This window comes from Aureobasidium pullulans, assembly GCF_000721785.1.
Source record: "Aureobasidium pullulans EXF-150 unplaced genomic scaffold scaffold_2, whole genome shotgun sequence".
Taxonomy (NCBI): Eukaryota; Fungi; Ascomycota; class Dothideomycetes; order Dothideales; family Saccotheciaceae; genus Aureobasidium; species Aureobasidium pullulans.
The window spans coordinates 495,355-509,066 of NW_021941022.1; the positions used below are offsets into that span (position 1 = coordinate 495,355).

At 50.7% G+C, this 13,712-nt stretch overlaps 5 protein-coding genes across 5 annotated transcripts; 2 read left to right on the plus strand and 3 right to left on the minus strand.

Moving 5' to 3' along the window:
- Positions 1–375: 375 nt before the first annotated feature.
- Positions 376–2,148, plus strand: M438DRAFT_402267 (cytochrome P450; the record flags this gene model as incomplete). The annotated part of the gene is made up of 2 exons (XM_029909587.1): positions 376–600; positions 653–2,148. Exons 1-2 carry the CDS (start codon positions 423–425, stop codon positions 2,146–2,148), a joined length of 1,674 nt encoding a protein of 557 aa, XP_029764543.1. The 5' UTR covers positions 376–422.
- Positions 2,149–2,214: 66 nt separating this feature from the next.
- M438DRAFT_331275 (uncharacterized protein) lies at positions 2,215–3,870 on the minus strand (the record flags this gene model as incomplete). Its single annotated transcript, XM_029903393.1, has 3 exons — positions 2,215–2,829; positions 2,885–3,641; positions 3,692–3,870. 3 exons carry the CDS (start codon positions 3,868–3,870, stop codon positions 2,215–2,217), a joined length of 1,551 nt encoding a protein of 516 aa, XP_029764544.1.
- Positions 3,871–4,071: 201 nt separating this feature from the next.
- On the plus strand, positions 4,072–4,821 carry M438DRAFT_371302 (mitochondrial import inner membrane translocase subunit tim21; the record flags this gene model as incomplete). The annotated part of the gene is made up of 2 exons (XM_029908250.1): positions 4,072–4,523; positions 4,578–4,821. 2 exons carry the CDS (start codon positions 4,072–4,074, stop codon positions 4,819–4,821), a joined length of 696 nt encoding a protein of 231 aa, XP_029764545.1.
- A 2,008-nt stretch (positions 4,822–6,829) lies between these two features.
- On the minus strand, positions 6,830–8,413 carry M438DRAFT_341963 (uncharacterized protein). Its single transcript, XM_029904636.1, has one exon. It carries the CDS (start codon positions 8,167–8,169, stop codon positions 7,249–7,251), a length of 921 nt encoding a protein of 306 aa, XP_029764546.1. The 5' UTR covers positions 8,170–8,413; the 3' UTR covers positions 6,830–7,248.
- A 1,802-nt stretch (positions 8,414–10,215) lies between these two features.
- On the minus strand, positions 10,216–13,656 carry M438DRAFT_383887 (uncharacterized protein; the record flags this gene model as incomplete). The annotated part of the gene is made up of 2 exons (XM_029908952.1): positions 10,216–13,386; positions 13,437–13,656. 2 exons carry the CDS (start codon positions 13,654–13,656, stop codon positions 10,472–10,474), a joined length of 3,135 nt encoding a protein of 1,044 aa, XP_029764547.1. The 3' UTR covers positions 10,216–10,471.
- Between the last annotated feature and the right edge of the window lie 56 nt (positions 13,657–13,712).

Below are 13,712 nucleotides of genomic sequence, written 5' to 3' on the forward strand. Positions count from 1 at the left end.
AAATCATGAGACCTACGTATAATGCCAATTTTGCTTCATGGAATTGCGCGGTGGAGATAAGTCGAAGAGAGGCGTGTAGGTATTGCTCTGAGAAGGATCTACCGAGGCCACCAAAAGAGGACTAGACTCCGCAAAATCGGAGACTAGTCCTAATGAGGCAACTAGTATCGGAGTCGTTCATCGCAACATCATGCCAGGAGAGATTGATCACCGCGCTGGGTAATCACAGTGCCCTAGTCCTCCTCAAACTTGGAGTCTAGTTCTATGTGTGCGTAGAAGAACAACGGGTTGAACGCTTGGCTCTTGGACATTTGGCGAGTTCGGAAGTTCCGAGGAAGAGATGCATGGTAGCAAGATTATGTATAAAGCAGGAAGCCACCTCCCTCCAGTTTCATCGCCCATTGCCGAACGTAATTGCTACCATGAAAAGCTCCATCACCGTAGCCAGTATGAGTGCTGGGCTCGACAATGTCTCCTTCTCACAGCCGAACCTACCACAGTCATGGCATTCGCAGATCACGCTGCCAGCCATCGTTGAAGGATGGTTCACTTGGCAGTACGCCGTGACGTTCATACTTGTTGTGATTGTTTATGATCAAGGTAAGAAGAGATGTTTAATCTCAGTCACGACTCAGCTAACTTTCGATGCCAGTTATGTACATCAAGCGAAAGGGCTCCATCGCTGGTCCTGCGTTCAAGATCCCACTCATGGGCCCGTTCCTTCAAGCACTCGATCCGAAGTTCGACTCATACCTCGCTCAATGGGCCAGTGGACCTCTGAGTTGCGTTTCGGTCTTTCATAAGTACGTAGTCGTTTCTCTGCACACTCAATCGGTACAGCTACTCACATTCTTTTACAATAGATTCGTTGTTCTCACCTCTGATCGAGACTTGGCTCATAAGGTCTTCAAGTCGCCCGCATACGCCGAACCATGTTTAGTCCCAGTCGCGAAAGACATCATCGGCCACAAAGCATGGGTGTTCCTCCAAGGAAGAGACCATGCAGAGTACCGCAGAGGGCTGGCACCCCTGTTTACCAACAAAGCCATGGCTACTTACCTCCCAGTTCAAGAGAAGGTGTTGGCCGACTACTTCGACAAATTTGTTGCCGCCAGCGAAGCCAACAAGAACAAATCGATGCCATTCATGACTCTTTTCCGTGAGATCAATTGTGCACTGTCATGTCGTACGTTCTTCGGCGACTACATCTCTCAGGACGCAATCAAGAAGATCTCGGACGACTATTATTTGGCCACTGCCGCCCTCGAGTTGGTCAATGTTCCGCTCTCAATATACATCCCGGGTACCAAAGTCTGGCGAGGTAAACGAGTCGCAGATGCTGTCCATGTTGAGTTTGCCAAATGTGCAGCCGCATGCAAGGCCAAGATGGCGACTGGTGCAAAGCCTACGTGTACTGTTGACCACTGGGTTCGACACATGATGGAGTCCAAACAGTATCGTGAGAAGATCGCCGCTGGAGAAACCGATGTGGAAAGACCGCCAAACTTGATTCGCGAGTTCACCAACAAAGAGATCGGAGAGACGCTATTCACCTTCCTCTTCGCTTCACAAGATGCGTCCAGCAGTGCCACGACTTGGCTCTTCCAGATCCTCGCTCAACGACCTGATGTGCTCAACGAACTGCGACAGGAGAACTTGGATGCACGTGGTGGTGACAAGAACAAGCCGTTCGACCAGCCCATGTTGGAGTCTCTCACGTACACCAACGCTGTCGTCAAAGAACTGCTACGTCACCGCCCGCCCGTCATCTTCGTTCCTTATCTTGCGACCAAGGACTTCCCCGTCACATCGAACTACACCGTGCCCAAGGGTTCCATGATCATACCGTCCTGCTATCCAGCTTTGCATGATCCTCAAGTCTCCCCTGAGCCGGATGTGTTCGACCCTGACAGATGGATCACCGGCGATGCCGAGTCGAAGACTAAGAACTGGCTTGTGTTCGGCGCAGGACCACATGACTGCCTTGCAAGGAGGTATGTACCACTGTCTATGGCAGGCATGATTGGTAAGGCGGCGATGGAGCTTGATTGGAAGCACTATGAGACAGAGCTGTCTGAGGAGATCAAGGTGTTCGCTACGCTGTTCCCGATGGACGGATGTCCTTTGGTTTTCACTAAACGCGCTTGAGTAAGGCATGCCAAGAACGTTTGTAAAGATACTCTTGTTAGATGGCGTAGATTTTAGGCATCAGTCTTAGGCATCAAGGGCAGCTGAAAGCCTCGTTTGCTCAGCCTCCGCCAATCGATCAACATCCAGCCTCTTAATACCATCACCCAGGCCCTCGATCTCGTGATCCAAGTTCTCCAGTCTATCTTTCGCTTTGCTGTCCGCCAAATGTACGGTCGCATATGGCGAATGAGCGTATAGCACTCCGAGCAGGTTCTGTAATTCTCCATCTACCATGTTGATCGACTCAGCCACTTGAGCTGCGACAGATTGTTCAGTCGACCTCTGCAGATCATGCAGACGTGATTGGCGTTCGAATATCGCCGACCGAAGGGCTTGAGACACGACCTCGCCATCTGTTCCAGACTCGACTGGGACACGAATGCCATGATAACCCAGTATTTCCAGAGCTGGATCTTTGACTCCTTGGCGGTGCAGTATTGGGTTCATGTTCTTCATAGGCGACGGACCTCTGACTGACTGCTTTCGGTCGAGTCTAGATGGTGGCTGGCTTGGTGGTGGAAGTGTTTGGGCCAGTGCATCCGAGACATGGCTGATTGCTGATGTGTAGGCTAGAGTATCTTGAGTGCAAGAGGCCAGATCTTCGGTCTTTTGAGCCAGCTCATGTAGTGTTCTCACAACCTGGTTATACTGTCAGCTGGGGTCTCCTCGTGTGCGTGTTCAAGATGATTCATACATATTCTAACCAGCTCTGTTGTTCGAGTTGGGCTTGCGCATCGGAGAGTTTAAGCGCATTGACTATGGGTGCTCGGTATCGCCTGCTAATGGTCATCTCGAGTACTGAGTCCACTTCTGTGATCAAGCTCTCGAGCTCTTCGGCCAGCGCATATGCTTCCTGTACTGCTTGTCCGCTACTCTCATGCTCGAACCCATCTGTCTCTCCAGCCAGGCTATTGAGAGTCTCGATGTATGTGGCATTTGTTCGATCTTTGATGATCTTGCCTTCGAGCTTGACCAGTGCGTTCGAAAGCAGATTAAAATCAGGGAGCTGCTTCTCGCTCGATTCCAGTGGAGCTAGCTTGAACATGACTTTCTGCAGTCCATCAAGTAGGCGATCGTCCTTGTCAAGCTGACGCTGGGATGAGGTCTTGAGCAGAGTCAGGCTCGATTCCGCGTGACGCTTAGTCACACCAACTCGTTGTTGAATCGCCTCGGTGAGCTCGTTTGTTTCCAAATCCAACTGGGCTTTCGTTCGTGCCTGGCTAGATTTCTTCTCGTCGCTTTCAGAAATTGCCGAGACGGGTTCCTGGTTTATTGCTTGCAGCTTCCTCAAAGCATTTCTTTGAGCTTCGAGAATAGCAGTTTGTTTCTCTATTGCGGCAGTACTTGCTTCCAAGGTATTGATGGCATTTTCGAAATCAGTTTCTTGCATGGGCTGTGGCATGCCATCTGTAGTCGTGGCTTTGTAGTTCGTTTGCAGGATATGTGCGTGTCTCCAACATGTCAGCAGAGTTCTTGTGAGCTATCTTACCATTAAACATACAGATCATGTTCCTCGAGGCTTAAAAGAGTAGCAGGACTCAGGTATTCATGAACCCAGGAGGTCATAGAGTCTTTATACTGGGGGCTCTCGAACAACCAACCAAGCTCATCGTAGCCTAGACCAATGCCACGCTCAGTCAACACCGCAAGCAGGCGGTTCAAAGCAGCAGCGGAATCCATAACTTTTGTTAGTAAATATTTACAAGGCGTGTCGGTGTAAGAAGCAGCGAGAGGGAAACAACAAACACGGACCGAGGCTTGCCGAAAGTGCCCCGCCATGTCATGGTGCCAAGGCCAAAGCTCTTGTGCGCTCTCGAAACAGAAGAACATTCAGAGTGACGTTTTGGACATCAAGAAATCATTTCGAACCAGACACGAACGATGCAGTCTCTACGAGTTCTATCAAGGCTACCGGCATCTCGCATCGGCCTGCGATCAACCCAGGCATACACCCAGCTGCGCACAGCGACGAGCTCGTCCACATCATCCGCCTCCGGACCCGCGCGCAAGAGCGTCACCATCGCCAATGACACAGGGCGAGTTCCTTGGTCTGAGTTGTCATGGAAAGAAAGAGGAGCACGCACAACACAACAATCAGCAAACTTTGCTGTCGTCATCCTCGGCCTCGTCATGACTGGCGGTGTAGCGACCGTTCTCTGGCTGGAAGTCTTCAGCAGCGACAGCAAAACCGCCGTCTACAACCGCGCCTTCGAACGCGTCAGGACCGATCCTAAATGTATAGATATCCTTGCTGGAAGAGGAAAGGGTGGAGAGATTGAGGCTTGGGGAGAAAACGCTGTGCGCAACAGTCGCTTTGCGAGAGATCACATTTCGTAAGCTTTCTTGAAGCCTCGAATGTTCAGCTGTATACTGACATATCCGTGTAGCTCGAAATCTGAAACGGACGGTATCGGAACGACACACATGCGGATGCACTTCCACGTTGGTGGCTCACTAGCCGTGGGCACCGTCAATGTGCACATGACGAAACGCAGGGACGAAAGTGACTTCAAGTACCATCACCTAGCTCTGGATGTACCTGGTCACGAACGCATTTGGCTCGAGAATGCAGAGGCTTGGAAACTCGACAAAAGAGCATCAGGCAAGATGTTCGGTGTAAGATGGTGGTGATGGGCTCGCCGAACAATGCCTCTTTCGTCTTCCTCAATAGCCTGGTTGGCAAGGCTACACGTACATGCACATCTGGCATGAGCTGAGGCTCTTCGCAGATCGTAGCGACCTTCTCCGCCGATCGTAGGATGGAGAGGAGGATGGCCATCGAGCCGTGTAGGCTACGCCGATGCAGTCGATCGAGAGAAGCGCTTTGCCAACTTTCTCGCGGTATGAGCTTCACGATGCGCAGGGTCAAAACACCCTGTTGGCGTTCTCGACCGCCACGAACTGGAAGCCACTGACAGCATGGTTGCTTTTTCTGGGGGATAAGAACAACGTACACTATCTCACTTGCCTACATCGATACACTCACGCAAGTGGCGTGCGATCTTGCTGCAATCCCCTGTTGTGGGATTGGAATGGCTTGTATGACGAGAGCTGAAAGAGGATTTCAAGTCGCATCGGGATACGGAAGTGTGATAAGTGTGCCTTATCGGCCTGGCTACAGCAAAGGCATACGTGTGAGGCTTTCCTAATCAATCATAGAGGCAAACGCATGCTTGCCCGTTGTTGTTACGCCATATGTAGGGTTCAGACACTTCTTGGAAGAACCCTCGGCGAGATACGAAAAAGACTTGTTCCTTACGATTGCTGTACTTGTCTACTTCATCGGTAAAAGAAGGATATATGTACAGTATATTCAAAAGCTTCCGAGAGAAATGGGGCACTGCATTTGTTGTTTTATACAAAACCTGTACTCACCTCGTCTAACCCCCTAACTCTAATTCTCAAGTACCGAGGCCGCGCGAAACCACACGCACGTGTAAACTTGCCACCCACCTCCACGATTTCTACCATGCTTTTCCACCATGCGAGCAATTGAACCGTGAACTTTGCACCGTGTTGCGTGGTCGAGATCCAACCTTGTTGTGAACGGAACACGCATCTCGAAGCGCGCTTTCATCTGCACAAAAGTTAAAAATCAAATGCCAAAACTTTCGCTTGGGTCGAAAAAAGCTTCGATTTGCCGATGCTGTGCATGTTTGGCTGCGGAGTAGTGAACCGTTTGCCTAAGAAGCCACAAATCCCCTGAACTGTCTCTGCGGGCGGTTAATCTTTCTGAACAAGCGAAGGAGAGTTTTTGGCAAGGTGCTTCTGGAAGGAGAGCATGTCTTTGTGTTTTGGTTAATTCTCCGCGTGTTTCCGCCGAGGCAGAGGGGGAAGATAGGTTGGAGGTCCTCCGAGGTCTGGTTGATTACTGTTCGTACACAGACAGATGGTTATGGCCTTCCCAATGCAGATAACACAAGTACCCCTTTGCCCGTGGAACCCCTCCTCCTGCTCCCTCGATAGTCAGAATGCTCAGGTGGAGGCGATGTTCTATATTCGGCTTTGACGCTTCCGCCCTTCGCTTGAACAACTGCCTGTTTTACCCTTCTGCATTATGCTAGACACATAACGTTTAGGGATTTGACGGAGGCAAAGGTACAAAGCAACTTCAGAGGCTCATGAGGATAACTACAGGAAAAATAGCCGTCTGCAAAGTGTTTGTACAGAGTACACGCAATAATGCACAATGCACTTTCTCACGTGCGATCGTGGTTCCTCTCTTCAGCCCTGCGATCCACAGGCACCTCAAAACGTGACTTCCTTCCCTAGACGTGTTCGCGGATCGGGATTGTTGGATTGTGGATTTACTATCAATCTCGCTTTACTGTTTATACGTTTAAATGTGGCATTTATCTTATCCACATGGCACAAGAAGCGAGAAACTCCCCTGTGGCAGATTGGATCAGAACTACTCCTGTTGAGAAGAGAGGGGGGAGGGAGCAGACGGATACGGAACTGTTATACGTTGTAGGCACACCGTTTCGTGTTTAAATCCTCCCTGGCTGTTGTGAAACCGTTTGCTTTGTTTTGATGTTTGCTCTGTGCTGTTGTTTGTTGTTATGGTGAGAGATAGCTTTTACGAGAGCTCGCAATTAAACCGATGCGAGAGTCACGGAAAATGAGTGGAAAAAGAAGATTGGTGGTCAAATGAGTGTATTGTGTGATTATTATGAATTTTTTTCCTCCTCTGTACGAAGGACATAGAAAAAAAGATGTGCCAGGCAGGCAGAGTTCGTTCATACATAGTGAAAAGTTATATGAATGTATCCCAGAAGATTTTGGTACTCCACATAAGGTCGTGAATACATGAACACTTGTGTTCGTGCCTGTGCTTACCTCTATGCATCTTTCAGCATGAGGATTTTGAATTCGTGCATGATTCCTCGTGACGAATGGCATGTGAATGCCTCGGCGTGCCTTCGAGCTTTGCTCGGGCTTGATGTTATGCCTTCATGATTCGTAGAGGTCATGTCGAAGAGATGGCTAGAAGCCTGGTTTTGGTGGAGGAAATGCTTTGCTCTGAAACATGTTCGCAGCAAAGTTCTCAGCGGTTGATCAGGGCGATCCCAAGAAACCGGAGTGAGCGCAGTTCTCGCAGGCATCACCGCTGGAGCTGCCAGAAAGGACGTAGCCATTGCAGTTGCGGGCGTAGAAGTAATAGCAGCGGTTGAAGCTCAAGTCAGGCATCATACCAGGAGTGGCGGGCATGGGAGGAACGTCCTCCTTGTCATCCTCGACGGTGCGGAAGAGAGTGCCCCAGCGGTGTTGGTTGTGGTTGCTGGTGCTTCCCTTGCGGGATGAAGGACGAGAGGGAACCGGGGGAGCGCTGGCGTTGATCTTCTTGGAAGCGGCCTTGAGGTGAGTAAGAGAAAGGGCAGAAGGGCGTCTGCTGCTGGTGGCAGAGATGGTGCCGTTGGTCTTGACTTGAGTCAAGCTGTAGTCGCCCATAACAGAGTCGGTGCGAGAGTCACGGGTAACACTGTAGACGCTCTTGGGAGAAGACAAGGGGAACTCATCCTCAGAGTGTCTGTTCAAGAGGCTACGGAAGCTGTAGCCACGGTGCTGACGCGGCCTTGAGACCTGGACGATGACTGTGTTCTCTTTGCAGGACTCCTCATCGAACGAAGGTGATTCTTGGAGGCGGAAAGGAAGAGGAGGAAGAGACTTGTCCTGTCTGCAGGACATGGCAGTGCTTGGTCGGCTGATGGGTCCTGATGAAGCCATGGACTCTGATGACGAGCAGTTGCGGAGAGCGGGAAGAGCTGCTGGTGAAGGAAGAGGAGGAAGAGCACGTTTGGCGTAGATGCTTGCATTGGCAGGGTACTCGAAAGGTGTGGTAGGGCGGTCGTGGAAAGCGTCCAGGCAGCGAAGATTGGACTTCTTGACCGGCGATACCGAGCACTCCTCAGGCTGAAAGTCGAAGTAGCTCATAACGGCAGCTGGTGGTTGTTGGAGAGAGGATGTGCGAGGATGCATGGTGGCAGCCAGGGTTAAATGAGATTGAGATTGAAAGTTGGTCGAGGCAATGAGTGTGGATGTGATATATTGATAAGGGAAACGAGTGGCTGGCTTGGTATCTTGTCGATCTGGTGGCGGAAGGATTGAAGGAAGGAAAAGCCGTGGTGATGATTCGGATATTAGAATGCAGAGGGCGAAGCCTCAAGTATCTATACAGATTCGTCTCACAACGAGACACCGCAACCTACCTCTTGCATCTATCTTGTTTGCCGTTGACCGTTCACACTGGCATACCTGCAGCACCGGCGTGCTTAAACTTTCGAGGGGGTCTGGATGTTAGTTCTGGCACGCAAAGATCACCCCCTTGGGATTTGGTGTCAAGGGGACGTTGACACTTGATGGCGACTGAATTGCGACCTTGACAGCACCGGCAAACGGCACTCGTGGGCCGCCCCGTCGACGCTTCCCTCCTTCCGGTCAAGAATCCTGGAATTCCTGGTTCGCTCCCGCTTTGGCGGCGCGCTAAAGGCGGCCGCTATCCGCAGGGCTTGCACCCCCTGGAACCGCAATAGAGTTCTGGGCTTCTGACCCTCTGCACAAGCGCCCGTTTCTCACTCTTTCTCGCGTCCTCTGTCCTCTTGCTCCTCCAAAGCCTCCTCCACTCTTCCGTCGCCTATTGAGCGTTATGGTCGCTTCCTGTTTGCCAGAGCGAGTCCGATGACTCGCGATCGACTCCGGGTGCCGTGACCAGACCGGCCATCTGGTGACTGGCGAAATGATGACCGTCCCCCACAATCTGAGCACTGTTGATGCTCGTCATGAACATGTCTCTGTCTGACGCATCAGGAACAACGAGCTGGGAATTGACATCATCTGTGTGGTGATCTATCTATATCAATTGGTTCACTGGGTAATTCATCTATCTCATCCCAGCTACCATCCTCCTGGATGGATTTACAAATCCCAGAGTCTGGTCCTGCAATTGACCCCTCCTTTTGCGGGCCGAGTGGGACACTGCTTCGTCCTTGAAGTATGCAAAGGCCACATGCAGGGAGGACTTTAGGGTCTTTGTTGTGCAAACGTCTCCCACTGGCTTGTCAAACAGGAGGTACATTTTCTCACCAATTCTCGACACGATCGTCGGTCACTCTTTCTTCATTCTCTCCACGATCGAAGATCGCGCCTCGAATGCTTTGCAGCCGTTGCCAAAATGTCAACACAGCGAGCTCGAGCTTTTGGGAACAACTCCGTCAGTCTGTGCATGCGGTACATACTCATGTGTCATGGGGAGATTTGCACCGCTTGTGCATACCGCATTCCCTCTATTTCCGTCCTTCGTATACTATGGTAGCTCTTGTCGATAAGGATCACAAATAATCCTCTCGTGATAAGACTAAGATATCCTTTGTGATAGACCAACATCCATTGGAACCGTTTGTTCATCTTGTTGCTGTGCACAACCAAAGCATGTATTCCTTCATGATGATGGTCTTGTGGAGTCTCGATTTGCCTCTCCAGTTGGTTGCTGGGCTGTCTTTTATGACCATTGAAAGCCAGAAACCGGAATAATGACAGAGATCTCTTTCGGTTATGCACAATGAATCATGGATCATATCTCTACCAGATGTAGATATATTCATCTCAGCTCCGAAGGGGTGTGACTCGGCCGCATAGCATCTAGCCTTGTTGACACTGATCCGCAAACGTATCCTGAGAGCCAGACTCAAGTGTCTGCATGATCAGCATTCGGGTCGGACTAGCTGCATGGAAAGCGCACGATTAATTCTCCGAGGTGGGTTTCATGTTGCATCGTTCACAGAACATCTCAATTTGCACAGCACGAGCACAAATCTCCCTTACAGCGTTCACTGGCCTCGGATGTCGGAGACCCCACTGCATCGCGTCGCCCACGTTTGCCAATTCTCGCATCCTTCATCTACACAGCTAACCTCATTCTCAGGAGTTCGTGGCTCTCTCGCTTGCAGAAACGGCGCTCAACAATCACAACTCTATCAACATAGCACAACGAACCTGATATCATGCTTCACGGTGTAACCACTACTCTTTCGTATCTGAGTTTAACGATGAGCGAGCTGAAGGTCCTACTTGATGAACAGCCAATTCGTCATGATCCGCAGAGTATGACGGACTTTATCGACACTCGAGATACACATTGATATAGAAGACTACCAAGGCGACCCAAGCAACTGGTTCAGCTTTGATCCTCTCATGTAACCCAAAAACTGAGACCCCCCACTTGACCAACGCCTGACCATGATGTAAGAGCCGCTTTGGTCAACCACGCACCAACTAAAAGTGCTCAGATATTGGAGATGCCAGGCATAAGCAGCTCGATGCAATTTCCCAGCATTTCGCTCGCTTCGTGGAGAAGTTCCCATCTGGTCTTGCTGAAGATCTCTTTCAGGAGCATCAACAATCCCAAACACCCATTTCGGTGCTTGACGTGCTGCAGATCATCGGCCGATCTGACCCCACCAACGCGGCGAAGGAAGCCGCGCAAGTCCCTAAATTTGATCTCATGCGTCCTGAGCGTGTAAGTCGGCAACGGTGGTGCTATAGGGCCATCTAAGCAGAAGCCGTAAGTCCACACAACAAGTGCAGCAAAGTAGAGCACCCAAGGCCGATTGAGCAGATTGTCGTCACGAGCTGAATATGTAAGCCCTTGTGCACTAGGATGTCGCCCAGAAGAACCGTCATCCTCCGGTAACAGCACAGCCGACAAGAAGCGCAACGCGTAGAACACGGCATCACGAGCCCCATGAGATGGGGCCCAGGTCTCTCTCAACTTTTTTGATGCTGCCGCATGATCATTCGCAGTAATCACACGTCCCAAGGAGCGTTTGGCTCCAGCAAGAATCTGACAATCGACAATGTCAACGTACATTGCCATGCGTGCCAGATGGTGGAGCACTGTACGTGATTCAAATACCTTCTCCTTATCCATAACGTCGCTTGAGATTCGATCATACAAATACACCGGTGCGTTAGAGGATGACTTGGCCAGGGAAGCATCGAAATCGCGCCGCCAGAAATCGCAAGCAGATGCCAGCTGATCACTCCAACTGCCCTGTTTGCCAACTCCGATCGAGCTTGCTCTCACGTCTTGCATTCTCATGTGCCAGCTGACACTCATGAGGCCTGCCATGATGGTAACCCGGCCAAAGGTGTTGGTCTGTACATGTTGGCTGTTTAGTGTCTTCTTCAACGCCTCGAGGAAGCTCATCGGTCTGTAACCGCTTAGTGTAAGGCTATGCTCATGGCTTCGCACTTCAGCCCCACTCGGAGCAGCCCACAGAGCCTCGTCACATGGGAGTGGTATTCGCATCTCGTGGGCGACCATCACAGCAGCGTGACCAAACATGGTCGCGTGTGTTGTGTCAATAATGAAGGCAGCAAAAGCCGTTCGGCGCGTAGCCTCGTTACTGATCCAGTTGTTCCACCATTCGTCTTTTGTATTCTTTCCGCAAGTATTCACACTGCCGTTAGGTCCAGGTGGTGTCCTCGTTGGGTCGACGTCATACGGGGCGAAATCAAGTGCTGCTCTTCCCACAAGTGAACTACCTCGCCGCATCAAAGTAAGAGTTGAACAGTGGTGAATGTGTGCCCGTTGATGTAAAACAGTGGTTGAAAACATCTTTTCGAAGACTTCCAACAGCAACAAGGACTGGAATATCCATAACTTGGCTGGCGGGATAAAGTCTGGATCTTCAACTATCATCCGACGAGTGTGCCATGCTAGGAAAGAAGCCAGTTCTGCAGAAGCTTGGGTGACTTCGTAGCCATATGATGGCTCCAGACAAGATGCACCGAGTGTCATTACGGCGATAAGCAGAAGATCGGGGCATGTCTCGGCTGAGAATGTTGGTTTATGTAGAATCGGAAGTTGTGGATGTATGTTGAGCCAGAACGAGCTGCAGAAAACTTGCATCATTCGCAAACTCAGCACGTGGGTGTCTCCGTCGTGGTCACCTTTTAGTGTTTTCTCCCTCTGCATAGAGACTTGGACGTGCCTTCCATCTTTGAACTCGGAGATTATCAGGTCCAGGAGCCGCTGCCTTCGTGGACTGGACAGCACACACTCGGGTTGTATGCTGTCTTGTTCTGTTTTGGCGACCGATGGAGGGCGAGCTAGAGACTCCAGATAGGTGTTTCCAGCCGAAGTCTGCATGTTGTCATGTAGTAACTGTGGGTTCTGATTGTAATTGTATGGTGCGTGGGAGTGGGGTGGGAAAACCGCGCCTTGGTCGCCTTCAAATAGCCAGCTGATAAACTCCGTACCTGGCATCTCCGGAGGTGACGGTCCATAGTTCTCGTTGAAAACTGGTACAGTCGCACTCGCGGAGAGGTGGTGAAGGACGTTGGGATCCGTGTAGCCTGTGGCTTGATAACTCGGTCCGCTTTTAGAAAGATAGGATGTTACAGAGTCCGATCTCATGCCGATCGGTGATTGAATTTGAGTGTTGTAAGGCAGGTTGAATTGCGATACTGTAGGCAAGTTGGTGAAAGCTGGTGGAGATCTGAGGTTTGCCGCGGTAGACGGTGATGGGTAGGGTTGAGGCAAGTAAACTCCAGTAGCATTGCTAATGGGAGCGAACATGCTCTGCATTGAGTTGAGATGATACATATCCATCGGGATTGCGGGTGGCATGTTAGGTCTGGCAAATACAGGGTTATTGACTTCGTGGCGTACACTGACTATACGATCGTCCATTGCTCCGGAGGTCACTAGATTGCCAGATGCTGTCTGTGGTGTGTCCAGATGGCTCGAGCGAGCAGCTAGTCGAGTGTTCAGGGGGTTGTTCACAGGATCCAATGTGTTATCGTACTGGTCACGTTCCACATTACCATTGAAGGGACCGGGTGCCATGGCCGAGCCAAAGTCGTCTGGTCCAGATGTCAATCGTGGATCAAGAGCCATGGAGCCAAAGCTCAGTACAGACTCATGTGGCTTTGAAGCAACTGGCTGCTCGACACTTTGTGGCTCCGATCCGTCACAGCTTGTACTGGAGGCAGCTATCTGAGCATCCGAAGACTGTTCCTGCTGAGCTTCGGTGATGTGAGAAGATTTGAGCTTGCCATGCTTGAAAGCATCCCGACGATATAGATGCGAATTCTCCTTGGTATGTCTCTCTCGATGTCTGGCGTAGAGATCCTGGCGAACAAAATGCCGATCACATCCCTCAAAGTCACAATTGAAGATCTGCTTCGGAGCGTCTGAAGTCGCATCAGCAACTTAACGGAGAATTACACGGCCTTGTACTCACGGTTTAGCTGATGCCTGTACAAATGTTCGGCACGTGAGTAACTTTTGTCGCATCCTTCTTGGGGACACTCATATCTCTTGTCCCTTGGCTTGCTCGCAGTTCTCTTCCTCTTGACAGGCCGGGCGTTGCTACTGTCTTCATCGACATGACTCTCGAGCGGCTCGTTACTTTTGTTCGATGTTTGTCGACGCTGAGGTCTGCTCGCAGATTTCGATTTCATGATACAAAATGAGCAAAAGCAGCTGATTGTGCCGAGGCAGTTTCCAAGACCAGCAA